This window comes from Cervus elaphus, chromosome 12 (genome assembly GCF_910594005.1).
Source record: "Cervus elaphus chromosome 12, mCerEla1.1, whole genome shotgun sequence".
Classification (NCBI taxonomy): Eukaryota; Metazoa; Chordata; class Mammalia; order Artiodactyla; family Cervidae; genus Cervus; species Cervus elaphus.
In genome coordinates, this window is record NC_057826.1 from 78,247,355 (window position 1) to 78,270,791 (window position 23,437).

The window sequence follows — 23,437 nt, forward strand, 5'->3', positions numbered from 1 at the left end:
AAGTCAGAAAGAAAAACACCAATACAGTATATTAACACATATATATGGAATCTAGAAAGATGGTAACGATGACCCTATATGCGAGACAGCGAAAGAGACACAGATGTAAAGAACAGACTGTTGGACTCTGTGGGAGAAGGCGAGGGTGGGACGATTTGAGAGAATAGCATTGAAACATGTATATTAGCATATGTGAAATAGATCGCCAGTCCAGGTTCGATGCAGGAGACAAGAGTGCTCAGGGCTGGTGCACGGGGATGACACTGAGGGATGGGATGGGGAAGGAGGTGGGAGATTCAGGATGGAACACATGTACACCCATGGCTGATTCATGTGAATGTATGGCAAAAACCATCACAATATTGTAATTAGCCTCCAATTAAAATAAATTTTTCAAAAAAATAGTTGAGAACCACTGAACGAAGCCCAAAAATGGAGTTTTATTAAACTGAATTTAAACTCAAGATTCTAAAAGCTGTCCATAGGCTTTTGCCCTACTGCAAATAGTGAGAAGACAACACGAGATGAATGTTTCCCACTGACGGTCACTGGCTTGGGTAAATCACGTCTGAGATAACAGCTAACCCAATTAAGTGGGTGCTTGGTATCTGCCCCAGGTATCTCAAGATCATGGATAGACATTAAAATGTGTATATCAGAGGCTCTGAAAGTTGTAACATCTTCCTTGATAAAATTAGTACTATTCCCAGTTTTTAAGCCCATTTATACTGCTTTTCTTATTCAAAATACTGGTCTATCAATCTACACTAAAAATTGTTCAGAAGCCTCCTGATAAAGATGCATGCCTGTACATACGTTTGAAAGCATTATTAGTTATGAGTGAACTAATATACCTCAGAATGGTAAACCATGTCCCAAGGACCAACAGCCTGCCTTTGTGATACGGTTTTAGTGAAACACTGCCAGACCATTCAGTGATGACGACTCCTGACCCAGAGTTATTCTCAAACCTCAGTGTGTATCAGAGTCCCATGGAGAGCTAAAAAACACAGAGGCCCAAGTTCATTACTAAGTTCCCAGAGAACTGTGAGATAAACCAAGATTGAGAACCACTGGTCTGGATGGGTGCCTCTCAAACTTCTAACATGCACGTGTTTCACAAGCAGACCACGTTAAAACAGCTTTTGCTTCAGGAGGGAGGTGGAGCTGTAGAGTCTCCTTTTCAAATAGACTCCTACGTGATGTCAATACTGCTGGTCAATGGGCTACATTTTAAGGAACAAGAATCCAGTGGCACTTCTCCAATCTGGCTGCATGTTAGAATCTCCTGGGTAGCTGTACAAAGTAAAGATGCCACCCCCAAAGATTTTTATTTAATTGGTCTGGGCTGTGCCCTGGGCATTGAGATTTTAAGTTCCCTAAGCAATTGTAATGTGCAGCCAAGTTGGGGAACCTCTAGAGCCCAACATACCAAGGCAGCAGTCAGCTAAATTTAAATAGTGGAATCCTCAACATAGCTTATTTCCTACAGCCCCCAAGATGGAAATAAGGCCGCCACCACAATACATATAAATATGCCTAGACTTCAGCCAGCAGACCTACTGTTCCACCCAAGCGTGTCATGAACTCTGATCTAACGCAAGTTACAAATCAGAGCTTCAATTTCTTCACCTACCTAACGAGGACTGGAACCCCTGAGATAATAGTAAGGACAAAGTGAGGGTACTGGTGAAGGTGGTCCGGAGAGCAGTGTCTCATAAACAAGCACACACACAACTACCACACTTTTTGTACTCTTCTTACACTAAGAGATACGTATTTCACTTTTCACCACTAAATCACAGTGAAACAGATATAAATGGGGAAGCACACACATAGCTCAATTTCTCACAAAGTGCTTAATGATGGAGTTCCAGGAATGCATTGTGTCCTAAGAGCAGAACCACCGGCAACAACTGAAGGATTAGTAAGGGATTACCAGCTCCAGGGAAAAGACAAAGGGCTCTACTTTCCCAGGGTTGTCAGAGGTGCCTTTATGTCATTAACTTCAAATACACTTAAGGAAAACATGGAGGTAGATTCACAGTTGCAAGTTATCAACTCCTAAAGAAATGTGCACAGAGGACTGAAGGAAAAGGATTTTAATACCAAAAAACACAGCCAGAGGCAGAGGAAGGAGGGGCATGGAGCTTTTTAATTTGGAAGGCAGAAAGGTTACACTGTATGGAAGGCAGAGGCTATGCTAACAAATGCTCATTACAAAGTTGTTCTGGCTCGGAAGGCAGGGAGCTTCTCTAGGCTCTCCACCTGCACCCCAAGGAGTTGGTAGTAAGCATAAATCTGAAGAAAGTCCATGTGTCCAGCAAACTGCCATCTCAAAGAGCTCTTATCCAGGGGAAATTAAAAGGTGAACCTGAAAGAAAGAAGCAGAGAGGTAAGAAGAGATATTCATGGTTCCTAAAATGTCTTGTGACACTACAGACAGGGCCTCAAATCCTTTAACCTAAATTCTAAACCCGTATAGACAAAGGCAGTTACAGGGTTCCCAATTCTGGAAAGTATTTAAACAAGGCTAGAACAACCAAAATAAGGCGAATACTTTTCACTGAACATTTTACAGAAGTATCCATAAAAACTAATGCTCAAATCTCAATTCCAAGACATAACGACTTGGAACTGCAGACACAGGTCTAACGCTGGCTCTCCAATTAATCAGCTGTGTGACTTCATGTAAGTCACTCTGACCTCCCTGATCCACAAACCCTCTTTGAGGCGAGAGGGCTTCAACTTAACCTAAAGAACTTTTCTGGATTTAGAAAGCTTATAAAGCACTAACTTCTCGTTGGGGTGGGAGGGGTGGGGAGTGGAAGAAAGAAGAATTCGAAAAACCTAGAAAAAGATCTCTAACCTCAGGTTTAACGAAGGACCAAAAGAGAAGGAATGGTTTTCATTTAAAGATAAGACTATTTTTGGCGAGAATGAGGTGGAGAACAACTCCAAGAGAAGTGGCTTTCTTTCTCACCCCTGTGGGAGGGCTACCCACAGTTGCTCCAACTTGGTGTGGCCAGGGGTGACCCCTTGACTCTAGGCACCCCAATGTCCCCGGCCACAAGCAGTCCATTTTCCTGCAGTGGGCCGTAAAAATACTGTCATCTTCCGTGTGTGCCATCACTTGAGAAATGTTGGGAAACACGACCTTTCAGAAGAGGGGGGCTACCCCCTATGTGAAAGGGCACCACCTTACTTTGTGTATTGGTTCAGGCGACCTGGAGATTCTAGCATCAGAGCTTAAAGGAAAGATCTTAAGAGTTCTAGCCAGATTGCTTTTATTTCACTAACAATGGCACTTACAGTAATGCTACATAATTGCAGAATATTCCTACATCAGTGGAATTAGAAGAAATATGTAATAAAACAAAGAGCAAAAATTGGGGAGCAAAAGTGAGCACAGTGCCAAAAAAAGAACAAACAGATCTACTGAAACTCACCTATTCACTCCATCAAATTTTTTAAGCAAACTCTCTGACAACAGACTATGAACTAGTACAACACATCGGTGCTAACAGCCAAGGTGAGAGAGGACTAGAGCACAGGCCACTTCAGGGAAGAGCCTTGACCACTGAGAATGCTAAAAGAAATCCTCGTTTATTAGGAAAGTCAAGTTTTGAGATCTTATGATATTAAAACATTTAAATCTAAGACATTGGGACTGGTCCATCTAAAAGGCAAGAAAATGATTAACAAATTTCTTTGAAAATGGTTTTCAGAAAATTCCTACATAGATCTGCTCCTTTCTTTTAAGGCAAAAGTATATTTACCAGACAATATTCTAAAAGCAGAGCTTCTAGGAGTTTCTGAATTATTAGGCTCAACAAAACTGAACTATTCACCAGCTCAGAAGAATGATTTCAACTGTTAACCAGGGGATAAAGGTTTCAGGAAACTGACTAATAAGATTTCCTCCCCTGATAACAAGATATGTAAAGTGGAAGACACCTACTGAGAAGAGTGCGCATGGCTTCTTCAGTCTATTCACCCAAGCAGGAAAGACAGCACCATTCCATCAACCTGTCCCCGTCATCTTGAGAGAAAGTAAGGCACAACACAAAGAACTATTCAAAATAATTACTCTCTGTAAAGTCACAAAAGATGATGCCAGACAGGGTCATTTCCATCTGGAATCTGTCTACTTCCTCAGCACCATCTCTATTCAGACACCAGCACTGAGCAGATATGCTCAAATACCGATTTTCCTTCAAATCCATCTCATCCTAGATTCTACTCACCCAATTAAAACTAAAATTGGAGAAAATATGAATCAAAGTGCATCTAGTCTTCTTATCTTACAGATGAGGCAACTGCCATCTGAGAGTTTGACAGATCTGTCCAGAGCTGAGCTGTCCAACACCACAGCCACTGGCCACAGGTGAGTATTCAAACTGAGTTAACATTAAATAAAATTAAAAATTCAGTGTCTTAGACGTCCCTGGCGGCCCAGTGATTAAGACTCTGTACTTCGAGTGCAAGGGGTATGGGTTCAATCCCTGGTCAGGGAACTTAAGATTCCACATGCCGCGGGGTGTGGCCAAAAAGGAAAAAAAACAGTGTCTCAGTCACATAGCCACATTCGTAATGTTTAATAACTACAGCTACCATACTGGGCAGCTGCAGACTCAGTTTGCCCAAAGCAGAGTTCTATCAGACGGCGCTGGCCCAGGGTCAGCCTCTTGAGATAAAGTCAGGTTTCCTGATGTGCATTCTCCACCATTTCTTCCAGATCATATTAAAGATGACTTATTGTACAGAAACATTTACCTCTAAGTTTTTCCCATTTAAAAAAGAGAAGCAACTTTAATACTGTTAAAGGAAACCTTCTAACAAGACATTATATTCATCATCCAAAAGTCTTTGAACACTAGAGAGGAAGGAATATAAAAGTTTGGAGTAAAAATGTCAGTTAACGAGTTCCTACTCAGTCACTTATTAGTTCCAGGCCCTGGGCAAATCAATTTTAATTTCATCAAGGTTTCCTTACCTCATGGATAGAAAGGGACTACTACTATTTGTCTACCTCCATCCCAGTGTGCCGAGTGCCATGCTGAGCGCCAAAGAATTGGTGCTTTTGAACTGTGGTGTTGGAAAAGACTCTTTGAGAGTCCCTTGGACTGCAAGGAGATCCAGCCAGTCCATCCTGAAGGAGATCAGTCCTGGGTGTTCATTGGAAGGACTGATGCTGAAGCTGAAACTCCAATACTTTGGCTACCCGATGCGAAGAACTGACTCATTGGAAAAGACCCTGATGCTGGCAAAGATTGAGGACAGGAGGAGAAGGGGACAACACAGGATGAGATGGTTGGATGGATCACTGACTCAATGGATATGAGTTTGAGTAAGCTCCGGGAGTTGGTGATGGACAGGGAGGCCTGGCGTGCTGCAGTCCATCAGGTCGCAAAGAGTCAGACATGACTGAGCGACTGAACTGAACTGAACTGATCCCAGCATGAGCTGTGAGGATGACATAGGTTGATGTGTTAAAAAAAAAAAAAAAAGTGCACATGGGATGTGTGTGAGTCCTGCAAGCCTGGTATGTGATAACGTTAAAACATTCAACAAATGTTGTCTAATTTTGTAAAAGGCTTTATACAAACATCGTACATTTTTAACTTTGCACCACCCTGATGGGTGATGAAAACCTGGTAATGTATAAAAAGCAAAAACTGAAGGAAAAAAGCAAAGGAAAAAAAAGCAAAGCTCAGCTGAGGATCCACACAGTGCGATCCTCCTCAAACACAATGGGACTATCATGAACACTATTAATTAGAGGCTTCAACAACTGCAAGAGACTCTGATGATCACCCAGGCCAATTCCCTCCCTGTAAAGATAGGGGAAGTGAGGGCTCAGAGACAAGCTTATTTCTCCATCCAACTAGTTAACAGCACAGCAAAGTCTACAACGCAGGTCTTCTGACTTCTGATCTCATGCTCATGCCCCACTCTACCACCCTTCATGTGGACTGTTTCCTTGGCTTCGTCCTTCTACAGCACATTCTTCATGTCTGAGCATCCACATAACTAAGGATACAGCTATTTTATACAGCATTTCTTGCTGTTGAAAATGATTTACACAACAAACATGCACTATGTTAGCTCTGTGCTAAGCTCTAAGGTCCCCATTCCCTGGTCATTTAAGAGTCCAGTGGGAGAGACAGGAAAATGAATGGTTTTGTAAGTGTATGGCTAAGCGCAGCATTAGGGGCAGGCACAGGGAACCATGACAGCCCCAAGAGGATCCTATGCAACCTGGGGGAAGAATGACTTGCAGCAGGACTCAGCTGAGCTGCAAGGGTAGAGAAAATAAGGTAGGGACTTCATAAACACAAATCTGTAGGAGTCCCCTGGCTGTCCAGCGGTTAGGAGTCAGCACTTTCGCTACCGGGGCCCAGGTTCCATCCTTAGTCGGGAACTAGGACTCCGTAAGACACAAAGCTCAGCCAAACTTAAAAAACAGAACAAATTAAAACACACACACACACACACACACACACACAAATCTACCTGATAGTCCCTCTTTTTTTTTGTAGTTATCAATAAACCAAGTACAAAATAGAGCAAAATCACCAATTAAAAGTCATCAATTAAAAAAAAAAAAGTCATCAATTATCAGGGTTTTTGTTTTTTTAAAAAAATAAGCAGATTTAAGGTTTTAAGAATAGGTAAAAAATTAAGCTCCCTCTCCAACCAAGGAAAAAAAAGGGGGTTGAAAAAAAGACTATGCTAACTCAAAATGTTTTCTACAAATTTAGTTATTCCTTTTTCAGAACTTATCTGATGGCTAATTCAATATAAGGTGAAATGTCACAGAGAAAATGAAAGACACTAACCCCTCACTCACACACACACACACATACACACACACACACACAAACTTAAAGCTGGCTTCCAGGAGAAGAGCAAAACCAGGTCTCAGTTCAGTCACTCAGCTGTGTTAGACTCTGCAACCCCATGGACCGCAACACGCCAGGATTCCCTGTCCATCATGAACTCCTGGAGCTTACTCAAACTCATGTCCATCAAGTCAGAAACAGGTCTAGAATAAGCCAAAATGGGAGCTCCTGAACTGACAAGATAAGAAAAAGAAATAAAAAGTATATCTGTGGGCCACTGTATGCTTGGTCTTCACATGAAACAAAACCTAGGGTCACTGTAAGGCTGCATGCCCTTTTGTGCCTCACTCGACACTGCCCACTTCTGGTCAGAATGTAAAGCACCCCCTACCTAACATCCAGGCCCACCTGGACCTCTGCTGCCCTCCTGTGACTGGAAAGAAACTGGGTTCTATCACAAAGGTGTTTGTGGTCTCTTTCCCTAAACTCAGTTTCTCTTGAGTTTTGTAGTATATTCTCTCAGTAATGAAATGTACTGGCCACTAGGTGGCAGTATAGCCTAAAAAATAACATTAGAATTCCCTTTAGAGGTAATTTTCTAGATTACTATAGTACTGATATTTACTGATGAATTCAAAAAGCCAACAGCAACTGCTTGTTGGAATATAGTTCCGTTAGTCAGAGTTATGCTCTGCCCAGCCTTGTAGCACCCTCGCTTCAGCCAGAATTAAACACTATGGATATTTAAAGACTTGTAGAACAGCCTCCAGCATAAAGACTAACACTAACAAGGTTTCAGCACAAGCTGGTGGCAAACCATCTCCCCCAGGCTAAGCACACTTCCAAGCTCAGGTCTGTCCCTTTGTCAAAGCCCTGTTCACTCTTCCCTCTGATCCAGGGCGGAGTCATCAGGAACTTCCCTTCCCAAGCTGTGATCCAATGTAGCTAAGTCTCTCTTCCCTTCCGAACACTTGAGGTAGGCTGACATTTTCTGAAAAGAATTTCACAGGGAAACATGGAAAAACAAAACAGGAAATATTCACCTGTAGTTATGTAAATCTCTAAATATTCAAGTCCACTGAATATGATGCATTCATTCAAAACAGACTTACTGCCACCTAAGTGCCAAATACCATCACTTGAGAGGTGCATGAATTCTCCCAACTCAGAAGCTCATGAGGAGAATTTTTCCTTTTTATAATAACTTTTTAAATATTATGAAGTCTATTCTTGACCCCAGGAATAGCCACCTATACCAGTGTTGCCAACTGAACAGCTAACTTTTACCACAGGTTTCTCACTCTGCTATCTCTGGACATGTTTTCAGGAGGCCACAAAGTCTGAAGTTTGGATAAGGTTGTATTAACAGTAGTTTTTATATATTTATAAACTTCAAGAAGACAGTAAAGTCTTACAGCAGAGAGAAACAATGAGGACTGGAGGGATTCAAAGGAACTTTAGCTTAGTTTCTGTTCAAAATCTGTCCACTGCAAGTAATGAACATGGGGATGTTATATTATTCTCTGTACTTTTCTGTACTTTTAACATTGTCATACAAGCAAAGAAAGTAAGTAATAAAGGAAAAGATGGTGGTAAAATAACTGTGGCCACATTTTAAACACATTTCTCTGACTATGCAACTGTCAAATACTTTATAACAAGCAATTTTTTTTAGGAGGGTGTTTTTTTTTTTAATATATATTTATTGACTGCCCCGGGTCTTGGTTGCAGCACGCAGGATCTTCAATCTTCATTGCAGCATGTAGGATCTTTAGTTGCAGTACAGGAACTTCACTTGTGGTGAAGGAGCTCTTAGTTGCGGCATGTAGGATCTAATTCTTTGACCAGGGATCAAACCCAACCCCCTTCATTGGGAGCACAGAATCTTAGCCACTGGACCACCAGGGAAGTTCCCATAATAAGCAATTTTAAGCAAAAATTAGGGCCTCCCTGGTGGCTCAGATGGTAAGGAATCTGTCTGCAGTACAGGAGACCCAGGTTTCCCTGTGTCGGGAAGATTCCCTGGAGAAGAAAATGGCACCCACCACAGTATCCTTACCTAAAGAATCCCTATGGACAGAGGAGCCTGGCGGGCTACAGTCTGTGGGGTTGCAAAGAGTCGGACAAGATTGAGCAAGTAACACAAGTGAAAATAGAGATTAAAAACATTTTTTGACATCAGACTGGATTATCAGACTTAAAAGATTTCCAGCAAGGCTCCTTGAATCTCAGTTTCCCATTCATAAGTGGAATTAGCAAGTTTATCCTCAAGAGGTTGTTCTGAAAATAAAATAAGACAGAATAAAAAGAACTTAAAACCTGGTCCATGTGAGCATTCACTATCTGCTAACTTCCTTACTTCTCCTTGAAAACATTTCTTTAACTCAACGCCATTTTCTTCTGATCTGCCTTTTTCAGAGTCGCTGCTGGTTTTAAATGCTACCCCAAAATTCACAAAGAGCAGTACCCTATAGATGTTTATTCTTTTTATACCCAATTCCCAACATACTTGGCAAATATGGAGAGTATTAAATTTTTGCTGTACCCTCTGATACAAATATTGAAAACTCACTTAAAAACCATTTTTAAAAGTGTTTTAGGACACTGCACATAGAACTGAATTAGAAACACAGAAAAAGAGCAGGAAAATGTCTATCTGAAGATTGAGAGCAGGACAGTATACTGTATGTCAAATGAAAGATCTCTGGGGAAAAAAACCCTGACGAGTCCCCCACAGAAGAATTCTCTATGAATATACCCTCTATAGAATGATTTAACACTGCAATCTGGGATTGGAAGATTATGCTGTACCCTGGATCCATAATTCCCAGCTGAACAGGTGGCCCTAGGTCATTAATATGGTCTGCAGTATGCAGTTTCTGCTGAGCCTGCTTTTTTGTCTGTTTTTGTCATAATTTTGAAATACTAAGCTCTCTGCAGCAGAGTCCTCTTCCAATCATGACAGCCCTAAGAAATAATTTTTCATGATTTGGTATCTCCCTGATCCTAGAGAACATCCTTGGACTGTATGCTCTGTCCCCTTGTTAAAGTATACACCACCATGACTCATCTAGAAAAAAGTAAGGCATTTACTTTTTAGAGTAAGGCATTGCTCTAAAGTAAGCCATTACTTTTAAAGTAAGGCAATCAGAAGACTTATGACCTTTCCCGCAAGTTTACTATCAGAGCCCAAGGGTTACTCAGGATGTTCGTGGGTCAGTGAAGGTCAGCGCTGTTGGCTAGGTTTTCCACCTGCACTGCAGAAGCTGTCACTGGTCAGACACCTCGCCTGCGGCCTCTGCTCCAGATAGCATGGCAGCCACCTTCTCTCAGCCCCCACAGCACTTTGTTCAGGTCTTTAGCATGGCTCTAACTGCTGTGGGCACGTGGCTTCTCCATTAGACTGTTCACTTCTTGAAGGCAGGAACTATATTTTCCTTTTCTTTGTATTCCCAGTACCAAGGCATTGACTGGCATATGAGAGAACAATTCAAGTCCTGATCAGGTCTCCAAAAAATTCAACTGTATTACAATAGTAGAAAGAAGTGGTTCTCAAGCTCTTTCACTGATATAAACCATCTCTGTCAACTTAACTATTGCCAAAAGTGAAACTTCACCTGAACTAACAGAACTGTTTTTGAGACAATATACAAAATGGAAAGGCTTTATGTAATATACTAAGTAACTGATTGACTTATGATAGAAACTGAAGTATAGTCAGTCACAGTATTACATTTACCTTGCCCATGGCTGTTGTAACTCATGTGTTAGATTTCTGATTAATACAAAAAAGACAGCTTTCCAAGTACAACAGAAAGAGGCTGGGCCTCTTCCCCCAGAGAGGGTAACATTTCCTAATGTTCTCTTTTCTCTACCCCAGTAATACCAAGATTTAATTCTGTGGGGAAAGGCAGAGAATAGAGTGCATTTACTCATGAGTAGGCAACATAGGATACTGGAAGAGCACCACTGGACTAGGACACTGCTCTGCCTCCACTGAGCTACGTAGCCAAGGAAACCAGTAGATGCTCTGGAACTCTCTTTCCTCACATATAAAACAATTATTAACAGAGTCAAGTGCTTCTCAGAGCTTTAGGATTCTGCTTAGGAGGGAAGGATGGAGGGGAGGGCATACTACACACAAGGGGAGCCGAGCAAAGAGGGCTTTTCAACTTTGTCAATCAAAACAACCCTGGCTCCTCTGCCATTTTATATATTTAGATTCTATTTTGGGGGCTCCAAAATCACTGCAGATGGTGACTGCAGGCATGAAATTAAAAGGCGCTTGCTCCTTGGAAGAAAAGCTATGACCAACCTAGACAGTATATTAAAAAGCAGAGACATTACTTTGCCAACAAAGGTATGTCTAGTCAAGGCTATGGTTTTTCCAGTGGTCAAAGAAAGCTGAGAAAGAAAGCTACAAAGAAAGCTACAAAGAAAGCTGAGCTCTGAAGAATTGACGCTTTTGAACTATGGTGCTGGAGAAGACTCTTAAAAGTCCCTTGGACTGCAAGGAGACCCAACCAGTCCATCCTAAAGGAGATCAGTTCTGGGTGTTCATTGGAAGGACAGATGTTGAAGCTGAAACTCCAATATTTTGGCCACCTGATGCAAAGAGCTGACTCATTTGAAAGACCCTGATGCTGGGAAACATTGGGGGCAGAAGGAGAAGGGGACAACAGAGGATGAGATGGTTGGATGGCATCACTGACTCAATGGACATGGGTTTGGGTGAACTCCAGGAGTTGGTGATGGACAGGGAGGCCTGGCGTGCTGCAGTTCATGGGGTCGCAAAGAGCTGGACACAACTGAGTGACTGAACTGAACTGATTGAGATACTTAGGGGGAAAAAAGAGCTCTACTGCTAAAAAAAAAAGGAAAACTGACAAGTGAACCAAAGAGCATCTCATCTTATATTTTAAGGTGTTCTCCCAAGCTAATCCAATTTTCCCATTAATTTTTAATTTAGCACATATATTAGCAAGAAGCTGTCATCATGAAGCTATCATTCATTTAGCATATACTATATGTGTATCAAGTGTAAGCACTATACTAGGTACTCTGGGAACAATGGCCCAGCATTTGAAGTCATCTGAGATCAATATCAGAAAAAAAATTATAGAGCAAAACTAAAACCAAAATCTACAATTTATGTCTCTTCCAAGAGCTCAGAGTTATTTTCAGGGGGTTATTGGTGCAGAAATTAATGTATTAGCTACAAGCAAACTCCCATTTTCTGCTCTCTTAATCATTTCCAGAACAGTGAGAAGAGAAGGCAATGACCAAGATCAGCAGCACTGATGAATCATGATGATATTAACACAAACTTTGCAGACCAATATGGAAAATTCTGCAAACCTCTCATCAGCACTATGGGAACTCTGCCAACCATAATCAAAACCAGCCCCCTCCAATCTCTATTCCTAAAATCAACATCATGTGATAAGCGCTAAGATCATCACTTACATTCTTCTAGTCTCCTCCTCCTCAGTTAAGTAAACAGGAATGATTCAGCCAACGAAGTTCATGACAACAAGGTGAAGGATGGTGCTGGCAAAGAGAAAATCAGCAAAGGCTCGCTCTGGGGAGATGCCTTGGAAATCCGCCTTGTTTTGTGGGTTGATCTGTATTCTCAGACAAACTGTACAAGAAGAAAAAAACAAAAATGATTATCAAGTATGTAACATGTATGACTAATGCAAATACTCAGACCCTCTGACCCAATAATTCTATTCCAACAGAAGTGACACGTAAGGAATGATACCGATGATGGCCCCCAAGTGGATGCAATCTAATATCTATCAATAGTAAAACAGGGGGGTATTCTCTAGCAGTCCAGTGGTTAGGACTCAGCACTGTCACTGACAGGGACCCAGATTCCATCCCTGGTTGGAGAACTAAGATTTCACAAGTTAAGCAACCAAAAGAAACCCACAAACAAAACAGTAAAATGGGTAAATTATGGCATATGCATACAACAGATACCATATAGCAATGAAAGAACTTCACAACATGGATTTCCACAAATATCATGATAAGCAGTACAATCCAGATGCCAAAAAATACATTCTCATGATTCTACTTCTACAAAGCTTAAAACCGGCCAAAAACAATCTACAGTGATACAAGTCAGGATAGTGGTTTTTAATCTTTCACAGGAGAGATGACTTGGAAAGCATGTGGAGAGATCTTTAGGGTGCTGGTAATGTTCTATATCTTGACGTGATTGTGGTTAAAAGGGTAAATTTTTTAAAGTTCATCAAGCTGTACACTTAAATTTTCTGCTGTTGTTTGTTAAAGGGAACAATATGACTTCTCAGAGTTAAGCTAAAAATCAAAGGCTTACTTAGAAAAAATATATATACAACCAGAAAATCTTGAGAACTCTCTTATCTCCTGACTTAAGTTTATAAACTTATTAAGACTGAGATGTAGTTGAGGTAGTAACAAAGGAAGCAGGCTGAGACCAAGTTATAAAATTGTCAATTATTTCCAACAGAACATGTTTATTAGACAGCAGAGATGCGTATCCACGAGGACCTCACAGTTATAAATAATCTTTGATCTCCCAGTTCTAGCAGCTGCTGGTCTCAAAAAAGGCAAGAGATCTAAGTTACATAGCTCTGACAGAGAACTCTCGATGGCCACCTTCTGTACCTACCCTTGAAGATTCCAACCTGATACTGTAGCCACAGTCACCATTTGACATGAAAAGAAAGTTCTAGGGATACACTTTTCCTAAATATCTTTATACCTGTGACAAATGATTACACAACTTAAATTTACTTCATGCTAGCATCCGGTCCCATCACTTCATGGCAAATAGATGGGGAAACGGTGGAAACAGTGACAGACTTTATTTTCTTGGGCTCCAAAATCACTGCAGATGGTAACTGCAGCCATGAAATTAAAAGGCTCCTTGGAAGGAAAGATATGATCAACCTAGACAGCATATTAAAAAGCAGAGACATTACTTTGCCAACAAAGGTCCATCTAGTCAAGGTTATGGTTTTTCCAGTAGTCATGTATGGATATGAGTTGGACTATAAAGAAAGCTGAGTGCTGAAGAATTGATGCTTTTGAACTGTGTTGTTGGAGAAGACTCTTGAGAGTCCCTTGGACTGCAGGGAGATCCAACCAGTCCATCCTAAAGGAAATCATTCCTAAATATTCATTGGAAGGACTGATGCTGAAGCTGAAACTTCAATACTTTGGCCGCCTGATGGGAAGACCTGACTCATTGGAAAAGACCCTGATGCTGGGAAAGATTGAAGGCAGGAGAAGGGGATGACAGAGGATGAGATGGCTGGATGGATCACTGACTCAATGGACAGGAGTCTAAGTAAACTCAGGGAGTTGGTGATGGACAGGGAGGCCTGGTGTGCTGCAGTCCATGGGGTCACAAAGAGTCGGACACAACTGAGTGACTGAACTGAACTGAGCATCCATTTTACCACTAACCAAGAGAAGGCAACAAACTGAGATCTAACCCAAAGGTCAGAAAACTATTAGACTAGTTCTCAAGAGTCCATCACTATGGCAAGAGTTGTCATTATGCTTAAACATGCAAACACTGTGGAAACACCCCTGATATTTTCAGGAACCTGGACTCTTCAAAACATGAAGGACACTGACTGAAACAAGGGTGGCCAATTAAAATCCGCTGGGGTGAGTACAGCTTGGTTCATCCATTTGCCAGAGCAACTAGCAACATCTATTAATATTTAAAATGTTGCCACCTTTTAACTAAAAAATTTATCTTACAGAACAAGGACATTCTAACAGCATGTACCTAAAGCTGAAAAAAAAGTGATAACAGTCCAAATGACATCAAGGGATTATTTAAATAAATTACAGACATGCAATAAAATCTCATGCAATTATTCAAAAGAATGAGGTGAATTCTCGATAGGTTGACAGTAAAGATATCTAAAATATATCAATTGAAAAAAAGCCAAAAATATTACACTATTCTATTCCATATTTCTCTTAAATATATTTTCTCATTTTTCTTGGAATGTAGGAAAAAATCTGGAGAGATACCAAACACAATTAACAGAGGCTATTGAGGTGGAAGGTGGGAGTAGAGCAGTGCTTGAGAATGGGGGACAAAAGGAAAAGAGAAACTCTACATGAAGGTGATGTTACCATTTTCACAACCCTGAATGTCATACAGACCAACATCCCTTATGATGCACAAAATGCCCAAGAGATGGTGAGAATGGGCATGCCAAGAGGGCTGCATGAATCAGCTGGGAATCGTTTCAAAATATACTTACCATTTCCGGAATCTGATAAGTCATCCCCAGGTAGAGAATTACAAACCATCCAGAGCCTGTGTTATCACAGAGGCAACATATCCCCAACATGCAGGGGTGAAAAAAAGGCAAAGAACGCCTGTTCAAAAAGTGTTAGTCTCTCAGTCATGTCCAACACTTTGCGACCCCATAGACTGTAGCCCTCCAGGTTCCTCTGTCCATAGAATTCTCCAGGCAAAAAGAATACTGGAGTGGGTTGCCATTCCCTTCTCCAAGGGATCTTCCCAACCCCAGGGATCGAACCCGCATCTCTTGCATTGCAGGTAGATTCTTTACTGTCTGAGTCATCATGGAAGCCCTCTGTTCAAACCACACACCCCCCCCACCCCCGCCGCCCCCCACAAATATCCTCAGTCTCTCCCTCAGCACTTCCAAAAATGGAAATGTACTACCTTCTGAGGCAGCTTGCTCCATTTTAGTGGTTCTAATTTATCTCCTTAAATGTACATTTATTCAGCAAAATATTTACTGAGCATCTACTATGTGCCATTTGGCATAGAATAAGACAAGAGTCTGGCTCCCAAAGAACTTACACTTCAATGAAGAGGAACATAATAAACAAGAAAACAAATAAATAAGGAAATATGAGGTAGAGATATGTGCTATAAAGAAAACAATGTAATAGAAGAGTGACTAGGAAGCTATTTCTTATTTGGTGGTAACAGAAGTTCTAACAAGGTGCTATTTTAAGACCAAAATTTGATAGGAGCCAACTATGGAAAGATCTAGGGGCAGAGCATTCCAGGGAGCAAGAACAATGTTGACATGCTCTAGGTACAACATGTCAGACTGACTAGACTGTAGAGATCAAGGGCAAGAGGGGGACAAGGGCCAAATCCTGTGGGGCTTTGTAAGCTTCAGTAAAGAGTCTGGATGTAGTTGTAAGAGCAACGGAATAATATTTCGAAGTTTTGAGCCGATGAGTAAAATAATCTGATTTACATTTTTTAAGGATGGTAGAACTGCAATATAGAGAATGGTTTGCAGAGTTAAAGAAACAAGAGAGTCAAGTAGGAGCCAGAGCTTGGGCAATGGGAGTAAAATGGACAGAAGTGGAGAGATACAGGCTATGTTTTGGAAAAGAAGGGCTTGCTGATGTGATGGATGTGGGAGGTAAGAGAAACCAAGGCATCAAGAAAACCTCCTAAATTTTTAGCTTCAACAATTTAACCAATGTTGACACTATGTTCTGACTGGCAAGAGAAAGATGGTTGGGCCGGAAGGCTCAATTTGGAGTTGTCTGTTAGACATCAAGTGAAGATGTCAAGTGGGCAACTGGACTTACTAATTTGGAATTGAGGGAACAGGTTAAAACTGAAAATATTAAAGTGGTAGCTGCAGTTACATAGATATTATTTAAATTCATCTAAAGGAAAGAAATAGAGAATGGGTTTGGAACCACACCCTCAGACCGAGAACACCTAGCACCAACAGTAAGAAGGAAAAACCAACGAGGTAAAAGAGAACAACCAGGAGAGTGTAGTGTTGTAAAAGTTTTGAGAAGAAAGTACTTCATTCACTCAGAAGGAAGCAGCCAACTATGTTAACTGATAAATGTTGCTGAGCATTCCAGCTAGGTGAGATGTGTGCTATTAGATCTGGCAAGATGGAAAGAGTGGTTTCACTGCAGTGGTGGGGAAAGACCACCACCATGAGTGGGTTAAGAGCAAATGGAAAATGAGAAAGCAGAAACAACTAGACAACTAGACTATTTTTTTCAAGGAATTCCGTGATGATGGAAAAGAAATGGAACAGTAGCTAGAGGAGTATCTGGAGTCAAATAAATTTTTTAATTGGATGATTAATTAGAGCATATGTGTATGATGAGAATGATCCAGTGGAGGGAAGTTAATGGTACAGAATGGAGGGATGATTACAGAAGATGAGTCCTTGAGTGAGCAAGAGACATCAAGATGCTCTTCACAAGCGGAGGAGGTGGCCTCTGATAGGAAAGGGATATATCATCCATCATCACAGGAAGTAAGCCAGAGAGCAGGGGTACAAGTGGAGGTGAGCTGCTATGATTCCCTGTTGGGAAAGGGAAAGCAAAAAACAAAGCAAGATCAACTGAGAATAAAGGAAAAGAGAAAAGACAGGTGAGAGTGCAGGGAGAAATTACGAATCATGTCTTGGAAAAGCAAACATATTAGGGAAGTGTTACAGACCACTATTCTCACCAATACTTCTCCACCACAGCACCATATCCATGTACTTGCCTGCATCTCCCACCAGATTATAAACCCTGTGGGAGTAGACACCACATCTGCATGTTCCATAGTTAAATTCTCAGTTCCCCGCCAGGAAACCTGACACATAAATATTCAACATTCTTTAACTTATCGGAGGCATGCTCAAAACTGAACATTCAGTATTAAGCACTAATTGATGAACAGAGCATTACACACCTACAGAACATGGGAGGAAGACCTAAATCTCAAGAGCCAGGCAAGGGCTCAAAGGGAAGCAGCACTTGAGCTGTCTAAAAAGGGAAGGAATTTTCCAGGCAATCAAACAAAGGTAAAATAGCTTAATACACCTTGGCATGTTCAGGGAATAATAAGTAACACAATAATACTGGGATATAAAGTACAGAGGAGGTGGAGACAAGAGATGAAGCTCGCGATGTGGCCAGGGCCAGATCATCAAAGAGCCTCTACACCATTAAAAAATATTTTAAATTTCTCTTTGGATACAGACAAATTTTCTGTGGGGAGTAGAACAGTTAGATCTGTAAGTCAAATCAAGCCCGCAAACATAGTGGAAGAGGGACTGGAGGGAGAGACAAGAGGCTGGGAGATCAATAAGGAAGATTTCCAGATAGCAGATATTGAGAACCTGAATGACAGAAGACAAACAGCTAGCAACAGATATGAGATTTAGAAACAGGACTGTCAGGCATAATGCTGCCAAACTCCCAACTTCTTTGATAACAGCTATGGTCCCAGGGACAGAGAAGCCTCTTGGGCTGCCGTCTATGGGGTCGCACAGAGTCGGACACTGACGTGACTTAGCAGCAGCAGCAGCAGCAGCATGGGCCTAGGAATCTAATAGATAATTCCCAAAGAAACACTGGACTCCAGTCCTCACAGCCAAAGAGCTGCCATGAGAAAGAAAACACTCTGAATTAGGCCTCCTTGCCTTTCAAATTCAAATCATTTTGGATCTATAAACTAGGGGAAACAAAACGCTGTTAATTCCAAAAGTATTTCATAAAGATTAGAAAACAGAATAGACAAAAGCTGTGAAACTACTTAAAAACTGATTTCAATATCAAAGACTTATTTTAAGGACAGTCTTAATGTTTTCCACACATCCCTCCTAAAGAGCACTTTATTTTTATTTATTTATTTTTTTGTGCAATAGAGTTTATTAAAGTATAAAAGGGATAGAGAAAGCTTCTGACATAGACATCAGAAGGGGGTAGAAAGAGTACCCCTAAAGAGCACTTTAAAGGAGCAAAAGAGGGATTTGAATCAAGTAAAAAAGGAAAAACTAGAAAGGCTGCAAATACTGGGATGCTATTCTGAAAAAGGGACAGGTGTCCTCTTCTAGAGATATCTAACCAAAAGATAAACAGTCAGCTGCTGAGGATGTCTGAAATCTGTCTGGAAGAAGAAAAATATTCTATCATTGAAGTCTTCTACACTGTAAACTGTTGATCCAAAAAAACAAACAAAAAAAGATTTATCAACGGCAATTTTCTACCTCTGGCTCCTTCTTGAAACCATGGGTAAGTCTCCCCAGTCATGAGGGAATAGGAGAAAACAGATCATTTTCATTGGGCTCAAATAATGTCAGGCTTTAAAAAAAAAAAAAAGTGACAGGGTCCTGTACTGATTTATAATGTACTAGTCAATGTCCAAAGAGCATATGCTAAAGAACACATGCAGAAGGGATGGAAAAGAACAGACTACCAAAAAAAATTAAGGGAAAAAAAAATTAAAAAAAAAAAAAATTAAGGAACCAGATTAGAGAACTTTCCCCTCCAGTTTATCCTACATATTAACACCAATTTTAAGTCTCTCCTTCACTCAAATCTAAAAAAATTTTTAAATGTTTTAAATGCTTAGATGCATTCCTATTACCTAGAGGATAAAATTCCTTGGCCTGGCCCTCAAAGTTCTAGCACCCAGAACTACCTAATCCTTCCACATAATCGCCTACAATTCCCTTTCTCAGCCAAACTGACCTCCCTTCTCTTCCAATAGATAGAACAACTTGGGGAGGTTAGAAACCCCAGCACAATAAACAGACACAAGGCAGTGGTGGATTTAGTAAGGTCAAAGGTGTCAAAAGAAATGCAAACAAAAATAGACAAATGGGATCAAATTAAACTTAAAAACACTTGCACAGCAAAGGAAACTATAAACAAAAATAAAAAGAAAACCCTCAGAATGGGAGAAAGCAACTGACAAAGGATTAATCTCCAAAATATACAAGCAGCTCATGCAGCTCAACATAAGACAAACAAGCCAACCAAAACATGGGTAGAAGACCTAAACAGACATTTCTCCAAAGACATATCAGTTCAGTTCAGTTGCTCAGTCATGTCCGACTCTTTGGGACCCCATGGACTGCAGCACACCAGGCCTCCCTTTTCATCACCAACTCCCAGAGTTTACTCAAACTCATGTCCATTGAGTCGGTGCTGCCATCCAACCATTTCATCAGTCTGTCATCCCCTTCTCCCACCTTCAATCTTTTCCAGCATCAGGGTCTTTTCCAATGAGTCAGTACTTTGCATCAGGTGGCCAAAGTATTGGAGTTTCAGCTTCAGCATCAGTCCTTCCAATGAATATTCAGGACTGATCTCCTTTAAGATGGACTGGCTGGATCTCCTTGCAATCCAAGGGACTCTCAAGAGTCTTCTCCAAAAGCATCAATTCTTCAGCACTCAGCTTTCTTTATAGTCCAACTCTCACATCCATACATGACCACTGGAAAAACCACAGCTTTGACTAGATGGACCTTTGTTGGTAAAGTAATGTCTCTGCTTTTTAATATGCTATCTAGGTTGGTCATAACTTTTCTTCCAAGGAGTAAGCGCCTTTTAATTTGATGGCTGCAATCACCATCTGCAGTGATTTTGGAGCCCAAAAAAATAAAGTCAGCCACTGTTTCCACTGTCTCCCCATCTATTTGCTATGAAGTGATACGACCAGATGCAGGATCTTAGTTTTCTGAATGTTAAGTTTTAAGCCAACTTTTTCACTCTCCTCTTTCACTTTCATCAAGAGGCTTTTTAGTTCTTCTTCACTTTCTGCCATAAGGGTAGTGTCATCTGCATATCTGAGGTTACTGATATTTCTCCTGGCAACCTTGATTCCAGCTAGTGCTTCATCCAGCCCAGTGTTTCTCATGATGTACTCTGCATATAAGTTAAATAAGCAGGGTGACAATATACAGACTTGATGTACTCCTTTTCCTATTTGGAACTAGTCTGTTGGTCCATGTCCAGTTCTAACTGTTGCTTCCTGACCTGCATATAGGTTTCTCAAGAGGCAGGTCAGGTGGTCTGGTATTCCCATCTCTGTCAGAATTTTCTACAGTTTATTGTGATCTACATAGTCAAAGGCTTTGGCATAGTCAGTAAAGCAGAAGTAGATGTTTTCCTGGAACCCTCCTGCTTTTTCGATGATCCAGCAGATGTTGGCAATTTGATCTCTGGTTCCTCTGCCTTTTCTAAATCCAGTCAATAAACACATGAAAAGATGCTCAACATGGCTCATTATTAGAGAAATGCTCTAAACAAATCAAAACAACAATGAGGTATCACCACCTCACACTGGTCGGAATGGCCACCATTAAGAAATGTATTATACAAACAATAAATGCTGGAGAGGATATGGAGAACAGAGAACCCTCTTCCACTGTTGGTGGGAACGTAAACTGAGAGAGCCACTATGGAGAACAGTATGGTGATTACTTTGAAAACTAGGAATAAAACTACCCTATAACCCAGGTATCCCACTACTGGGCATACACCCTGAGAAACCCATAATTCAAAAAGACACATGTATTCCAAATCTCACTGCAGCACTATTTACAATAGTCAGGTCATGGGAGCAAGTGAGATGTGCATCAACAGATAAATGGATAAAGAAGCTGTACATACATACAGTGGAGTATTAGCCATAAAAAGGAACAAATTTGAGGGTGCTGAACTGAGGTGGATGAACCTAGAGCCTGTTACACAAAGTGAAGTCAGTCAGAAACAAAAAACAAATATCATATATTGACACATATACATGGAATCTAGAGAAATGGTACTCATGAACCTATATGCAGGGCAGGAAGAGAAAGACAGACAGAACAGACTTGTGGACAGAGCAGGTTAAGAAAAGGGTGGGATGAATTGAGAGAGTAGCACTGAAACATATACATTACCATGTGTCAAACAGATAGCTAGTGGGAGGCTGCTGTATAACTGAGGGAGCTCAACCCAGTGCTATACGACAACCTAGAGATGGGGGAAGAGGGTGTGGAAGTGGGAGGGAGTTTCAAAAGGGAGGGGATACAGGTACCCTTATGGTTGATTCACTCTGCTGTATGGCAGAAACCAACACAACATTGTAAAGCAGTTATCCTCCAGTTAAAAATAATTTTTAAAAAATAAAAAGAAATGCAACCAATACCCTTCCACAGCAACTATGGATTGTCCTGAATCCTTTTTCCTAAAGCAATTTTCATTTCTTAGCCCCAATTACCTATTATCCAACAGCTATGAAATCACAATCCCCCACAAGAACCCCACTATTCCCTCTCAGTAGGCATTTTCTTCAATGACAAGTCATCAACTTCTCATTGGGGAGGAAGTTAGGGGGTCTGCCAATTCAATTTTAGCCACAGCAGCCTCAAATACAAAGACTTGGCATAAAGAAAAATTATCTGCTCAAAAATTCTTCTGATTGTATCACACCAATAACAGAATTATGAGAATGGAAGCTGAGTTCAAGATAGTAAAATAACAGCTTCAGAGTTGGGTTTTCCATTTTAAAAGTTTACCAACTTCAAAGCTGTGTTAAATAAACTTAAGTTAAAGCCGAAATGCAGTTTTCCCTGGACCAATATGAAGTGAAGTGGATCACCAGGTTGAGGAGCAGAATGAAGGTGTTTCGAGATTTAAGTCCAGTTCTTCGGCGGCTTTTTGGTGTTAGGTACGACAACCTGAATGAGCCTCAATTTCCCCACTCACAAAAACACGGCAATGCAGATTCCCCTCACAACTTCAGAAGGCGGTGGTCTGATACAGAACCGAGTACTGTGGAAATACAAGCACGCACCAAAGCAACACATTATTATTGAGATCACTTATAGAATCATTACCCGCTAGGATGAAGCTCCCCACACAAGAGATGAAGCCCGAGAGGAAGGAGTTGAAGGGGAAGGTCCCCACGAGGAGACAATAACCGAACTGCAGCGCTCCGGTCAGCAGTATATACAGGAGGTATGCGTCCAACAACTTCAAACGCTGAGGAGTGGAGCTCAAGTACTCTTCTAAAAACCGCGAGATGACCGACAACACAGACGCCGACATGGCTACAGTCGGCTTCAAGCTGAATATTCCCGCCGGCGTACCCTCAAACTCCTAACTGACCAGACCACCACACCGGATATAGCGTTGGCGCATGCGCACAGATAATATCCCAGCTCCGCCCTCCTCGAGTTGCCACTTTGCGCAGGCGTATAGGCCGGCCAAGGCGCGAAGCAAGTAATGCGCAGACGCAGAATACGTCAACTGCATGAGAACTACAGCCAGAGAAAACTAGTGCGCCTGCGCAACGGATCTGTCCCAGAGCTGGAGACGTGTACTCTTTCTGTCCTGTTTCCGCCGTCGGGTTAGAGACGCCCACAGTTGCTCTAGCAACAGAGTAGCGTGGGAGGAAGAGAAGGATAGGTTTTTCAGCGGACAGCGTGGCTACCCAAAAGTTCCGGCTTTCTTTGGTTCTTAGGCGTCCTAATTGGATCTGCTTTAAGTCAATGTCTGGCGCTTCCTGGGTTTCGGTACCCGCCCGGCCCTAATTCTGTTCAGGGCACTAACTGCAGATGCCTGTCCCAGATCATTAGAGGAAGTCGAGTTGTCCCGCAGTGAGAACCACCGGAGCCGGTCACTGCGTAGGCATCAGTTTAGACTTGGTTATTGGAGAAGGCAAGTGCGGGGCGGAGTTGGGGAGCTCGACCTCCGCCCGGCCCTGAACTCGATTTGGGAGCTGACCTCTTGAGGACGCTTAGGAATAAGCGCGGTAGAACCTAGGCCCGCAGGTGTTCATTCAA

At 41.5% G+C, this 23,437-nt stretch overlaps 1 protein-coding gene across 2 annotated transcripts; it reads right to left on the reverse strand.

The window, feature by feature from the left end:
- Positions 1-2,134: 2,134 nt before the first annotated feature.
- DAD1 (defender against cell death 1) lies at positions 2,135-22,820 on the reverse strand. Of its 2 annotated transcripts, XR_006344061.1 has the most exons (4): positions 22,490-22,820; positions 12,312-12,486; positions 8,905-9,125; positions 2,135-2,374 (listed from the first exon to the last, which is right to left on the reverse strand). XR_006344061.1 is itself a non-coding variant. In XM_043920447.1 (3 exons), the coding sequence occupies exons 1-2, from the start codon at positions 22,698-22,700 to the stop codon at positions 12,356-12,358; spliced, it is 342 nt and encodes a 113-aa protein (XP_043776382.1). In that variant the 5' UTR covers positions 22,701-22,820; the 3' UTR covers positions 2,135-2,374; positions 12,312-12,355. The 2 variants fall into 2 exon arrangements, 1 of the variants encoding a protein (XP_043776382.1); XM_043920447.1 differs by lacking the exon at positions 8,905-9,125.
- Positions 22,821-23,437: the final 617 nt, after the last annotated feature.

What these genes read in the sequence shown, in the direction of transcription:
- DAD1 (XM_043920447.1), bottom strand. Translation starts at nt 22,700, where the DNA reads ATGTCGGCGTCTGTGTTGTCGGTCATCTCGCGGTTTTTAGAAGAGTAC. An exon ending in GGGGAGCTTCATCCTAGCGG is followed by an intron (nt 12,487 to 22,489) that starts GTAATGATTCTA and finishes CTTCTTGTACAG; the next exon opens with TTTGTCTGAGAATACAGATC.